The sequence below is a fragment of the Serinus canaria genome, chromosome 2 (assembly GCF_022539315.1).
Source record: "Serinus canaria isolate serCan28SL12 chromosome 2, serCan2020, whole genome shotgun sequence".
In the NCBI taxonomy this organism is placed as follows: Eukaryota; Metazoa; Chordata; class Aves; order Passeriformes; family Fringillidae; genus Serinus; species Serinus canaria.
Window position 1 is genome coordinate 86,803,025 of NC_066315.1, and position 14,626 is coordinate 86,817,650.

Consider the following 14,626-nt stretch of genomic DNA (forward strand, 5'->3'; position numbering starts at 1 on the left):
ACAAGACCTGACAGCAACCCTGCTCCCACATGGACACCTCTCTCCACAGGTTCTGTCAAGATTCTGCTCCAGCCTGGGCTTCCCATGGGGTCCTTCAGGTACCTGCACCTGCTCTGGTGCGGGCTCCTCCATGCACTCCAGGTGGATTTCTGCTCCACTGCGCTCCTCCATGAGCTGCAGGAGCACAGCTGCCTCACCATGGGCTGCACCACAGCTTGCAGGGGAACCACTGCTCCAGCACCTGGAGCACCTCCTGCCCCTCCCTCTCCACTGACCTTGGGGCTGCAGGGCTGTTCAGCTCACATATTCCCACTCCTCTCTCTGGCTGCAGTTGCTTTTGTGCAGTAAGTTTTCCTCCTTCTCAAATATGCTGTCCCAGAAGTCCTGGCATTGCTGCTGGCAGGCTCAGCCTTGGCCAGCAGTGGGTCCATTTTGGAGTCCCCTGGCACTGGCTCCATCAAACATGGGGAAATTTCCTATCAGCTTCTCACAGAATCCATGGCTGTAGCCCCTTCTCCAGCTACCAAGACCGCACCCTGCAAACCCAAGCCAACATTCCACCCTTCTGTGCTCCCTGGGGAGAGGCTGGGCATCAGTCCTCATCCAAGGTCTTCTCCTCTCATGGCCAGAGAGGGCAGAGCCCTCAGTGATCACCAGTGAGGGGAAGCTGATATTGCACAGAAAGAAAAAACTAAAGTGGAAGCAGCAAGGAAAAGCAGCTAACTGTGATGCTGAGACGTAAAAGGAAGACAACTTGCCTGAACCTCCTACAACATATGAACAAGTGCCACAGGCCAAATCCAAAATGGCAGAGCAGATCCATGGTTTCCATAGGCTTTTCTGTCACAGAAGCCATGACTACTAGCTATTGAAAAAGACTTAATGGTCAGTAGCTTCCTGCCAGCTCAGGTAGTTACAAACCAAGAGGGATGCAGGTGCTGCCAGCCTGTCCTGTGTCATGACCGTGGTGTCACACAGCATGCCTAGGGAATGCCACAGTTCCAGAGAAGCAATGGTCCCTCACTGCTCCTCAGGGTGATCTCCATGGATAGAACAACACCTTCCCTACAGCAACATGCTTTTGTATTCCCCCTGGATAATTTCTCTCTAGTGAAGCCTAGCAAAATTTCCCAGTATTGCTTTCGCTGTGCATGAGCTGCTTGTAGCTCCTACCTGCAGGGAAGACAGGGAGGAAAAGGCATGCTCTCTTTAATTTAATAAGTAAAATAAAATTGAATAAAAAAGAAAAATATTTGTAATGAAAGGTGGTTGTTTTCTTTTTCTCAATAAAGAAGAAAAATGCAAGTAAGAATAGTGTCCCAAATAGTTCTGATAAACTTTAAAACTTCCACTTGAAGAAAAAGAGTTACTGGAAAACATTTCTGAGGCCAGAGAGAATTCTGTGTTTATTAACAGGCAAAGTTCAAAAGATTAATCATACAGAGTCTTTGATATTTTATCATGCAAAAGAATAATCTTGATAAGAAAAACATTTTGGCAAGAGCACCCTCACTGTTGAACACATGATGGTTACTCTGGAAGAGGGAACAAGATCTAACTTGTTGAAATGGCACTGTAAGTGCAGAAGAAGAGCAGGTTTTACTAAACACTGGTTCTAGACACTTATGCTGCTTTTTGTCCAATTTTTTTGGACTACCTCTCACACAGCACCAGTGGGAGGAATGAAAACAGAAAAGCCATCTCCTTCATGCCATTTATTTTCCCTCATTCTCATTCCTGCTGGTTTTATCATTGGGAAAGGATGCTCTAGGAGGCTCATAAGGCCATTTGTCTCTGAATCACAGAGAAAAACAGGCAGCTCAGTGAAAAGCCACACTGGGGGAAAAGAAATCCAAACCACAAGCCATCAAGGTAAATTAGTATTTCCGCCCCTGGTTTTGCAAGGGATTAACTATTAATAAAGATTTAACTAATCCCTGCTTTGCCTGTACAGCTGAAATATTAATAATGGCCATACATCTTGTAGATCTGTTGTATTTCCTCCATGGCAAGTCTGCAATAGTGAATATAGCTCCAGGCTGTTTCTGTATTACTGAAACTCACATCATTGTGCTTTTCTGACCCTTTCCCCCATTATCATTAAAAAAAAAAGGAAAAAGTATTTTCTTCCACTCAGACTCTGCTGTCACTCTCCATTCCCACCATATTATTCCATTCTCATTATTTTCCTTCTCATTATCTCAGCCACAACAGTAAAAGTACAGAATGAAGCACAGAAAAAGCCTGGAGCTATCTTAGAATGCCTGATGTCACAAGGATTACCTAACTAGCCAGCTTCCCTTTGCAATCAGATTTGATGTGATACCATGGCTGGAAACCTGTAAAGTGCTTTTAGTTCTGACTTTACTTCTGCCTCTCTCTTGTTTACATACTTTTTGTCATGGCTAGAAGTTTATTTTCTTTACTTTGATTTTGCAAATATTTTTATTTATGTTGTAGGTTGCATGAATGTCTGAAATTTCTAGAACAGACTAAACCTTGGTCCTCAGGACAACCCACAACTTCTATTTCTATACTAAAAGTCTTTAGCCACAACCCATAAAACATGCACCACTATGGAAAATTTTTATTCTCTCCTGGTTAGGAGGTACCTCAAACTTCAGGACAACTTAATTTTTAGCCTCATAAATTCTCCTAGTGCTATTAGCTGTACCCCAGCTTCATCCCTGTGTCTCCTCAGGTTGGGAGAAAGGTCAGGGAAGGTGGGCATCCATTGCCTTCCCAACACCAAAGGAGGTGCAAGGACTTCAGTCACAGGGGTCTTGGAAATGGGCCAGCTACCATATGTGGAAATGCAGATGCAGTCTCAGCATTTTGAGCTGTTGTGATCTGATATTATAACACCAAATTAAAAAAAAATAACAAAAGGAAAATTAACTAGATCAGATTTGACCTTTTCCAATTCTGGACAAAACATTATCAAGGACCAAGAACACTTTTGGCTTTAGATGTCTCTTCAATTAAAATGTACCTCCCTAGCAAGTATTTTATGAACCCCATTGGTTTCTGTGCAGCAAAAAAAAAAAAAAAAAAAAGTTAAAAGAAACCAATCTAAATGAAACTGTTTGGCTTTTGGAGTGTTGGGCCTTTTCATTATGCTTTTTTTTTCCTTTTCCCTTTTTATATTTTTTTTTTTTTTGATCTCTACTTTATTCTTTTGTCCTGAAATTACAAAATTGGTTCCCAACTTGGAACACAATTGTTTACAACAATAAATCAGTTGACTTCACTGTTTCAGTGCCATCCAAAATGACTTTGTAATCTGGAAAAAATAATTTTTTTGAGGAGAAAGGGAGCAATGGACATTTCCCAGGCTTTTTTGACCTTCTGAGCAAGAACTGGAACTTGCCTAGTGGTTTAGATGCTAATCTATCTACCCAGTGTGTGGGTGTGCTCTGAGTCACAGCCAACATGTGCAGTCACTTCTAAAACAGGGCTTCCTAAATATTTTTGTAAGGGTAGCTTTTGTTTAACTTTCATTTGGCAGAGTCCCACATTGGGAACAGTCAAAAGCTCAGGAAGGACCATATGTTGCATGTAGAGCTGCTAAGGACAACTTTGAAAGTTTTCAAATCTTTTTCTCTCAAACTGAAGAAGAAAAGACTCACCCTTCTCCTAACATGATTCAGATATTGCTTTTTTCTCACCCACTTGCCAGAAAACCACATCTGTCAGGCTTCAAGTTTGCAACAACGGTCTGTCCACAGTGAAGATAAATGTCTTTTTGTCTGGGTTTTTGTTGTTGTTGGGGGGTTTTCATTTGTTTTGATGTTTGGGGTTTTTTTTAATGGTTTGTTTCATTTGGGGGTTTTCTGTGTGTGTGTGCTTGTTGCATTTATTTTTGTAACCCATGTCCAGCTACCAAAACTCAAGGGGCATTCTGCTGAGGATGTTCCAGGAAACTTTAACCATCTAAGTCTGAGCAAACAGGATACAGTGGCCCTACAGGCAGCAGGTACCACCGAGATTTCTGCAAGGAGAATATTTTTTGCATATTTTTCTGTCTGTTACATAACTGGGAATGGGGATGATGAACGTGTTTCAGTCAAAGCATCAGAGGTGTTACAAATTGCTTTCTCTCTAGGAAGCCCTGTTATTAACCCAGTTACTCCTAGTAATAATACCTGCTGCTCTGCAAATAAGCCTGAAAAATGCACTGGGGCCAGATTCAACAAAGGGCTTTGGTGACTCAGCACTAAGTTGGTGTAACACCCCGTATTTAAGATCTCAGGCCTTTGAGCAGAGTCTGAATCCTGAGCAATAGATCTATAAAGTGTACAAAGAGTGTTAGGAGCTAGCAATAACAACCCCAAGGAGCTTAGCATGTACCTGCACAGACCTAGCCAATAAAGCTGGCTGGGTGGGGAGAGAAACCTTCAAACCTACCTGTCTGACCTGCAGGGAGATTCTTGCATTTGGTCGGGATCTGCAAACTGGATCCCTTCCAAAATATAACTTTTTGGGCTTTTTGGCCCCCTTTATTTATTTTCCTTTTCTTTTTTTATTCCTTCCTTTCAGAGAACTGTTCAGGCCTTAAGCTTTTCAATGTTCCCTCTTTGCCACAGTTTCCACACAACCACAGGAGACCCTGCTGCTGAAGCAGCGACCTGGGAATTGGATGTCCTAAGTTTGGTTCCTTGCTTTGGCTGCACAGTGTGCATGGAAAGGGGGCTGCTGCTCCTGCCCACCCTCCTCCCCCCAAGCTCCTGCCTTTAGCAGCACTCAAGTAGGTCAGTCTGAGTGGGCTGGAGGGATGTGCTCCTCATCCTCCGTCCACAACTGTGCAGGAAACATTTCAAGAAACACTACTCCATAAAGAGAAAGAGCATATCAGGCAATTGAGTCAGGTTTCCTCATGCTCAGGACACTCACCTGGCATGAGAGCATCCAGCTTTCTGGCCCTTGTCTCTGCTTGGTTCTCTGTGTTTTATCCACTGGTGGTTGAATGGGTAGGACAAGAAAAAAGTCCCAGCAGGGAAAGTAAAACTCAGGCCTGTCCAGCTCTGCTTGGAATGAGTAACCAGCACCAGGCAGGTGGCATGGCTGAAGTGGGACTGCCTGTTGCCAGAGCAGCCTCTCTGCTGCTGGCATGGCTTTGTCTCAAGAGGCTGAAAAGATTTGGACACTCTCTGTTCACACAGGGAATGAAAATCTCCAAGTCCTCTGAAGTAAATACTCAGTCTACTACGAAGTGCTCAGGAAGAGAACAGGAATTTTGAATTTTGGCAGCAAAAAGCAAGAGCCACGGCACATAATAAGGTGAGAAATATGTCTCTGAAAGTATGGTTAGAACACATTTGTGGGACCAATTGTCCCTACAAGAGGCTTAGTTAGGGGTATGTACAAAGTGACACATGAATTACTCACTCAACTCCACTCAGACTGGGACATCTTAGAATATAAACAGACATCAGCTTCAAGATCTTGGTAAATTGAAGAGCAAATAAGCTTTTAAACTTAATCCCCATCAGCTTTTTTGGGATTTTAGTCTTAAATGTTGAGACATTTAAGATTAAAATCCCAAAAAAGCTGATGGTGATTAAGTCAAGTCAAGTCCCAGGTCAGAAAATCTGATATGGATTTGACACCTTGCTCCTTTTAAATGAGCAGCAAAGGACAGAGTCTCCTGCAGACTGCAGTGCTCCAAACTCCATCACTCTGGAAGGAAGCACCACACAAAATTTTGTTCTCAATTACATCATTACAACTTTGGCAGCATAACTGGGCCAAAAATATGATAGCAGGATTGGTGTGTGGGCTTTTTTGTTTGGTTTGGTTTTTTTTAATTTTTCATAGGCAAGGTTATGCTATGGTATGGTGAGAAATACAAGTGGACACCTCAGTACCAACAGCTTCATGTGGCCAGTGCAGTAGAGCCTCTAGCCCTTGGGAATCCAGTACAGGAGAAATCTCACAGATGTAATTGAAGGAAAAAACCTCAAGAGAGTCAGAAAGCTTCCCAGCCCCAGGACTCCAGTGGGATGCAGATGTGTGTATGAAGCCTTTGAGACGTGACACGCATGCTGAGCTATACTGCAGATATATTCTGAGTCCATTTTAAACTTCCTTCTGCTGTTTTCTCCCTGAGCACTGTTTCTCTTTCTTGCAGAGTTAGCCCAGGCCAGCCTCCCCCTATCCCTCAGAGCCCATCTCCCTGCACGGGGAGCTGCACGCCTCCAGCTGCTGGTAGCATTCCCACCCGCGTTACCACAGCAGCACAAATAGCAAAACATTAAACACAAGGATGCTGTGTGGGCAAAGTCCCTGCATCCTCCGGGTTCCTGAGCAGCCTTTATGCAGCTGCCAGGCCCCTGGAGGAGCCTGCAGAGTTTGGGCTTTTGTTCCACCTCCTTTTCCAGCTGAGCCTGGCATTTTTCTGGGACAACTAAGATAATCTGTGCAGAATGAGTAGTCAGCAGTGGTTATACCAACTTTATGCAGAGAGGATTTTTAGTGGCCATTCTACTCAGCAAGAACATAACTTAAGCTGTTTCCCCAAATATACTTCTCTGTAACCTTTGACAGGCACATTTGTCCATTTTGTATATCTGCCTGGGCTCCACCCTTGCATTGCATAAGCCCTTCTTCCAAAGATAATTCAACACACAGGAATTCACATGGAAGTGTCTTTCAATGCGGCTCTAAGTGGAGAAGCATGTGAATAGCATGTGTGTTGCTTTTGGCTTGTTTTCAGTTTATTTTCACCTCCTTTGGACATATCTGATCTTTAGAAATTAAGGAGTGATATAGACTTCATTTCCTATTAGCTGACTACAGCTATAGATTGGATTGACATGAACTGATATGTTAATTTGGCAAGATATCAAAAAATCAGCCAAAAAAGATGACAGGCAGCTCCCTGGAAAACAGATTTCCTTAAATAAATCTTTTGTTTTGACAGCATGACAGCTCTGCTCAAGAACTGTATCTGCACTGGAACAGTATATTTTGATTTCTCCAAGACATGCAATTTAACCGTACATGGCTTTTTAATTCAAAATGTGCATTTACTGGAACTTACAAAGAGTGTGTTAGATAAATGAGAAATTGATTCCCTGTTAGGTTTTAAAAAGATAGCTGTTCATCAGGAGATAGCTAGGGCTGTTTTTATGGTGATCCACCTGAGACCAGTTCTTAGTCTGACATGATTTAATATGTTAATCCACAATCCAAACAAAAGGAAAGAAGTCTTTACAGGCAAATTTGAGAAGTGATTAAAAAAAGTTGCTAACAGGGAATCACCCTGCTTTGAGGATGGTCACTAATTTAAAAGTCTAAGTCTAAAAAAATGCCTTCTGACATGATCAAACAAAACATTAAGATTTGAAAAGGAAAAAAATGAAAATGAATAAAATGAGACTCAGAATGAGCAAGTGTCTGGGAAAACTGTTTCAAATAAAGACTTTTTAAATATTCCTCCTAGGCAACCACCACATTTTTGTCTTCTCAAGACAGAGAAGAGATATTTCCCACATCTTCTCATCAGCACACATAACACCACAGTGCTGCTCTTAGACAGCGAGAATGAAATATATTAATTGTACAATATTTTTTCAAATCTGAAATCTAAGTAAGCCATCCTGAAAGTGTGTTTGACATTTCATAGCTGAGAAACAGTGGTCAAAAACAAGCAAATGAGCAAAAAAACCCCGACCTTCTCTACGAACATAATTTGTGGTTGAAATAACTCTGTTTGGTTCTAATAGAAAGTTGATTTGCTTTTAAAATAAATAAATAAAAAAATTAGTTATTAACTGCATGACAGAAAATTAAAGTACAAGCATAAAAGTGTGGGGGGGTGTTCAGGGTTTTTTTTGTTTATTGGCGAGTTATTGTATGTTTTGGTTTGGGTTTTTTAATTGAGTTTTGGTTTTTATTTTTGTTGTTGTTGTTTTTGGTTGGTTGTTTTTTGTGTTTTTTAATAAAGGCTTAGACCAGTGTATTTTTGTCATATGCTCTTGTAGAGTTAATAAGTTAATAAATCTATATTTGGGCTTTGGGAATGTAATACAAATATTACCTAAAGAAGCAGCCTAACATAAGATATTCAAAATACACAAAAGATATGAAACTATTATTAAAATAGATAATAATGCAAAGGGAAGAGTGCAAAAAAGATAGCTTCTATTATTTCCCTTAGAAATTTACATTTGCAAGCAGCTGTTTAGGAATACTATATGACTGTGTCACGTAGTTTAGAAGTCTGTTTATTCTGTTCTAGGAGCAACAACATGTTTGATGCACTTATTTCTTTCTAAGAGATGTAAAATCCGTTGTAGTGGCTAATTTACTATTTTTGCCTTTAAAAGCTGCCTCCGCCAAGGGAATTTCTAATGGCTTCCACAGAGTTTACTCCAAATACCTGGTGAAACAAGGCTACAGAGCACAGAAAATCCCAGCCCATATTCCCTTCAAGGGAAGAGAAAGTTTTCACACATAGACTGAATAACATGACACTAGAGCACTAGACCCTCACATTTCTATGAAAAACATGCCATGTGACTGTCTACAGGCTGGTTTCCCCATGTTCTGACCATTCTGACCAAAACCCCCAAATATCTTAGTTTTCCCATGCAAGATTTTAGGGAGACAAAAGGCATTAAGCACAAGGCACATGGAAATGCATCATAACAGATAGCTAGACCTTTGTTCAGGTACAAAGTTTTGAGTTTCTTGTTGACTTCAAATAGCAACAGGTAGAAAACCAACAGCTCCCAACAAGTAGGTCCAGACTTCCAAAGATGTACCAGGCTTAGCAGAAAAAATTTCTTGAAAGACTCAGGTTTTGTTTTTATGAGCTTAAATCTCCAGCAGGTTGACTTCTTGGATCAATCCAAGATATCACTTAGTTTTGAGCTGAAAAGCATCACCCACTGAGGCATAATTTGACCCTTTACAGCTAGAATGGACCCTTTCAGTGCTCTGTTTGTCTTTTTAACCTGTCAGATACACACCCTGGGCAAGAGCTTAATGCTGCAAAAGCAGCGAGGCTGGTCCTCCACACAGTCCTTTCCTGGCACCACGGGGTAACTCAGCTGGCTTCAGGGGGGTCACTGCTGATTCATGCCACCAGAAGGTGCAATTAGTGGACCCAGCTCATCCATCCTGAGGTATTACATGGCTTCCTTCCTCCTATGGATTTAGTTCCTTTGGGCTTGAATTGATTTCTCTGTGCAATTTTTCCAGCCCCTACAGCGCTGCATGTCACATTTCTGTGAACTTGACAGCCAACCTGAGACTGAGAAATCTCTCTCTCACACACATGCAAATACAATGACACACAGTAAGAAGTTAAATTTTGTACACAAAACTGAGCAATTTGAGAGGTTCAGTGACTTTTTAAGTCTTCCATAAAAGGCAATTTCATGATTTTAACCCACTATGATTCCCATTTTCTATTTACCATTAAAATGAACAACAGAAAAAACCCCACCAGCAGCCCATGAAACAAAAACAATAATTTATATTGCTGAGGTTACAGCAAAGCTTAAAATAAAGTATTGTCATCCTGCTTTTTAAAAAAACTTTTAATAGGACACCAGGCTGCAGAAAGGAAAGTGTGTTTTGGTTGGTGTTTTTAAATAGCACAGATAATTTAACTCCAGGTTTCATTTAAACTCTGTCACACTCAGTTGGTTATGAGCTTCTAAGTCAGCTCAACAGGACACTGTGGTAAGGTTGATTTTTATCTCTCTTGCTTTTTGCATATACAAAGCAGGGAGTAGAAAACAAGGCAAAAGTGAAAACATCTCTCCACAGGTAAACTGCATTTTGCTGACATCCCTGTCCTATTCTGCTCCCAAAAATGAACACAAAGCCCTGTGCAAGGTGATATTTTTACAAACAGAACAAAGACAATCCTTCAGTCTGGAGTAAATTTTAAATAACCTCCCCATGAAGCAAGCTAGGCCATTCAAAAAGCAATATTTTTTTATTTGAAAGGGTTTTGGTTTTTTTGTGGGTTTTTTTGTTTGGTTTTTTTTTTTTTTTTTTTTTTTTGTTTTTTTTTTTTTTTTGTTTTTTTTCACTGGATTTTGTTCTGGCAGTACACTGAAGTGGCTTCAGGACATACCAGTTCCATTTCTACATTTGCTTAATATTTTGTTCAGACATGTCCAGTCCACACTTAGTTACCCGACTTTATTGCAGTCAGCTACATTTCTACCTTTCTGTCATACTCATCTTTAGCATGCTGGAAATCTGACTCGGTTATTTCACTAGTCTTTTAAAACATTCCCAGGCAGTTTAAAAGCCAAATGTACAGATTTTGATTGGTTTATTGTCTGTATTATATTTTCTGGTAAAAAAAATAAAAATTCTTTCTCACAAAGAGGTTCCGTGCTTTCAGGAGGGAGGGATGGATTTGGGTATATTCCCACTGTATCCTAACTTCAGCTGATATTTGGATAAAATAGCAGAAAGCGTGCCAGTGTCAGGAAAAACAGGCATTGCATTGTTAAAAAAGCCTAAATTGTTAGTTTTAATCACACCATGTCTTTCTTGAAAAAGCTTTCTTTGCGCTCCAGTCTGCTTCTCTAGTAACTAAATCAAAGCCCATTGTTCATGCTCTCTACCACACAAACAGCTCCACACCACAGCACTTTGCAAATACAAACAGAACGTCAAAGATTAAAGCAAGTTTCTTCAAGCAGCTTTTATATCAGAGTTGTGCATACAAGCATCCTTTCTTTTGCTTGCAAGCACGCTAACCGTTTCAATTGCATGCCTACAATATAAAGTTAATAGCTTCCTTATTTCCTTCTTTCAGCATTTCCCCTCTATTCCCTCTGTCTTTTCAATTATACAACCTAGATAATTTCTTTCATTTCCTTCCTCCAGTGCCCTGTTTTCATTTCTTGTACGAAAATCATATTTGGTCACTTACACTTTTCTTGAGGATAAGCACACGACAGCAGCATCTCTTGCTCCACCATGGTGCTGTCTGTTGCAGAGGTCAGTGGTCCCTTGAATAGCGCTTTAAGAAAATATTTGGGAAAGCTGAGCTCACTCATGCAGGCTTCTGATCTTCTCCAGTACTCTTGGCTTCTCTGTGCGCTGTCACATGTTAGCCTCCCTCCTGAGAAACCTGTGAAACGGGTCTGGCAACACACAACTTGCGTGTCAGAGGAGTTTTAATTGATTCATTGCAACAGGTACCCACCCTCATTAAAAAAAAGCTGTTGAAAGGAGCAGCCTCTTAGCGCCTCGTTTGAAATTACAGAACCTGCCCAGTGTCACAGCTGGTGCACTTTAAAGGGAAACTACTTGCTGGGTTTGCGAATGCACAGGAAATAATTTCAAATCAATCTGAACGTGCCAAATAAACCACAAATAGCGGGAGAGTTCGGAGCCTTCTGCACTGTGGGAATGCAGGAATCCTTCAGCTGTGCAATGAGGTGGTGAGGGCTGCCACTGCGCCTCTCCAAGGAACGATGTCCTGAGGGACAAAGCAGCTCCACATTGCTCTACAGAGTCCTCTGTCTCCATGATCAGCTGCTCTGATCGCTGCTGATAGGGAAAAATTGTGTGGGCCTGATTCCTGAGGGATGCATCTTCAGGAACACGAGGGTATTGGTGCCTCAGCGCTTGCAGGGAGGATTCCTCCAGGCAGCAGCCATGGATGTTGCTTTGCCTTTCAGCAGCCCCTGTCCACCCACCCAAGGTTCAGTGAGGAGCCTCCAGCACTGCTCTGCAAGCCCCTCTCAGATCAGCTGCCATTTACCTGTTACCCCTGTGACCAAGAACAACTGCAGGTGGACCCTGATTCTGACCCCATATCAACTTCACATCAGGGTGCATCCTCCCATAGCAGTTCCCTACTGCTTTTACAGGCTGGTGATACCATCTCCAAGTGAGGCTGTGGTTAGCAAGGAAGCAAAAAGCAGGAGACATGGGATTTATGCCTGACTGTGACTCTAATTTGTCCTGTCACCTTGGGCAAATTGCTTTACCTGTTGGTGTTTCTGTTTCCCCATCTCTACCACGTGCATAATTACAGCTCACTTTCTTTGGGAAATGCTTTGAAATCTCTTTACAAAATGCAGCATGAAAGGGGAAGCTATCATTATAGGACACTTGTAAAATATTGGGATGTGGCGGACAATAAACACCGAGCATACAAGATTTTAAGCACATAAAGTGTTTTGTTTAAGAAGAACTTGACCTTATTGTAATAATGATTTTTAAAAAGGGATACTCCTACAGAATTTGGCAAAAGCTCAGAGTCTATTTTCGCAGCAGAATGATGAGAGAAAAATCTAAATCAATTCTCACTTCTAGGATCACTACGCCCTCCTGGAAATAACAATTCCACCAGAGGCTCCTCACTGGAAAATGATATAATGTGGCAATTTCCTGCTTTTCTTTCACCTAGGCTAATAAAATCTCTCATTTTACAGCTTGTGACTACTTGCATTATACTCAATAGGTCTAAATCCTCACCCTCATTTTCTTTCTCTCTCTTTGAAAACTGAAACTCAACAATGCTTACAAAGATCAGCTTTGTTTAATTTTATTCATGTGCAGGTAAGATTGAACAGATTGATGCAAAGGTAGGTTTTCCAGAGGTTAAATTCACTCATATGGGAGCCTTATACTTATTTTAATACTTCAGTGAACAAAATGAAAGGGTGCTCAGAGAAGTTGTGGCTGCTCCATCACTGGAAGTGTCCGAGGTCAGACTGGTCAGTACTATGAGGAACCTGATCTAGTGGAAAATTTGCCTGCCCATGGCAGAGGGCTTGGGCTAGATGATCTTTAAATGTCTCTTCCAACCTAAATAATTTTGTGGTTCTGTGCATGCTTTCACCCACTTCTGCAGTGTTGCTCTTCGAGGAGCCTTCCTCAATGGGGAGCATTATAAAGGGCACAACAGGGAACTTATTTTCCCCTGGACATTAGAGCAAATAATTTTTCACCTGCTCGCTTGGGAAGACAGCCATAGGTGGGCTGTGAGAAGAGCCGGAGGATCTGCTTTGGCTTTCCTGCCTGTGCTTCTGCTGCCATAATCCATGTACTTTGACCATCAGGCTGAAGGTATCTCACATAATGGCAACATTCTTGAGATGATACACTGAGGACTCACATAAGCTTGAAAAGTAAAACAAATTTGCAAAAGCTTTCAGGGCTTATATTGTTTGTGTGGTCTGTGAAAAAGCAAAGTTACTGCTTTTTCCCTCTGCATCCTCTTTCTGTAGGAGAGTTCTCAATAGATATTTATTTATCCACTGTCCTGCTTATACTAAATCCTTAACATGGGTGATAGCCCAGAGATTAAGCTGGGAAATGCTGGACTGAAGATAAGTGGATGTGGAGAAATAGCTTTTTGTGAAATGCCCTTTGATTGCACTTAATACTGACACATTCCAAAAGCTTACCTGAGTCTTGAAACATAATTCTCTACATGACTTAACATGGCCAGCCAGCATTATTATAGACCAAGATAATAATGCATGTAATAAATGCATAACCTACTTGCTTCTTACTCCATAATCCACTAACTTCAGAGTCATGTTCTAGGATGTCCTAAGGTTACTGCACTGACAATTTATAGTATGAGGTGAATAACTTAGGGCTGCAAGCTCAGAAGCTCTTGGAAGAGCGTTTGCAGAGGAGTGTGTATTCATTTGCATTGTCTGAATACATGTAGTTGCAGTAGGTGACTTCTCAATAATCACATTTTCAAATGAAGCACATTACCAAACCCATATTGGGCATCAAATAAGCATAGTTTGAATGCCAGTGGAAGGAACTGTCATAAAAAAAGAGAGAAGCTTTCTGTAGAGAGATAGTATAAGAATTTCACAGGCAATATTTTAACTTTTTTTTTTTTCCTCTCGGTGTAAGTCTTCCTGTGAATGAAATATGTGAGGATTAAAAGAGTTCCTCAGTCTTTGGAAATCAAAGGTACAGTCTCAGTTGTTTCCAAATTTTTACAGCACAGAAGTGAAAACTATCAGTTGAAGCTGCGTTATTTGTTTGAGGTAACACTTGTATGAGTGAATGCATTTGATTAAACATCAAATCTGAAAACATTCTAATAAGTTAAGTGAACCAGTATTGTCAAGCTTAGCCAGAACACCAGGAAGAGTCAAATTTACATAAAAGAGCATTCTGTGGCAATCACAAAATTAAGAGTATGAAGTGGTATCAGCCATCTATGTCTTTGGACAGACTCCAAACATTCAAACTGATGCATACATTTCTATGCCAGTTACTGCCAAGAGTTCAAATGTCAAACATCCCATAATTGCAGGCCTTGACCTTCCAAGAGGCTCGTATCTATAATTATAACCATTGTCTGAAAAAAAAAATCAAAACAAACTGGGCAATTGATGCTTGTCTCCCTTCTGTCACTGAAGTGACAAAATAACCAAGTCGTGCTCTCACCTGCTTCCTTATGCTGCAACATTTGCCCTCCCCTCACTATCTTGCTGTAACCTATAATCATGTGTCATTAAATTGTTGTGGAACTGATCAAAGCTTGTTCAGTTGAAGGCTGATTTGGGAATATGCCAGAAGTCTGAGGGTGGACCCTAACTGGCATCCAATGGATCAGGTTTATGCAACTGTTTCTTTAAACAGCACAGATTTTCCACTACAGGTA

The 14,626-nt window shown here is 41.1% G+C and overlaps 2 protein-coding genes across 3 annotated transcripts in view; both read right to left on the bottom strand.

The window, feature by feature from the left end:
• Positions 1-14,626, bottom strand: part of PTPN3 (protein tyrosine phosphatase non-receptor type 3) — a 172,752-nt gene that overhangs the window by 150,915 nt on the left and 7,211 nt on the right. For both annotated transcript variants that reach the window (XM_030228777.2, XM_030228771.2), the window contains exon 2: positions 10,907-11,120. In XM_030228777.2, the coding sequence (XP_030084637.2) occupies positions 10,907-11,033 (127 nt within the window). In that variant the 5' untranslated portion in view covers positions 11,034-11,120. The remainder of the gene's footprint in view (positions 1-10,906; positions 11,121-14,626) is intronic.
• CHMP5 (charged multivesicular body protein 5) overlaps positions 1-14,626 on the bottom strand; it is a 905,521-nt gene that overhangs the window by 3,793 nt on the left and 887,102 nt on the right. The gene's annotated exons all lie outside the window — the stretch shown is intronic.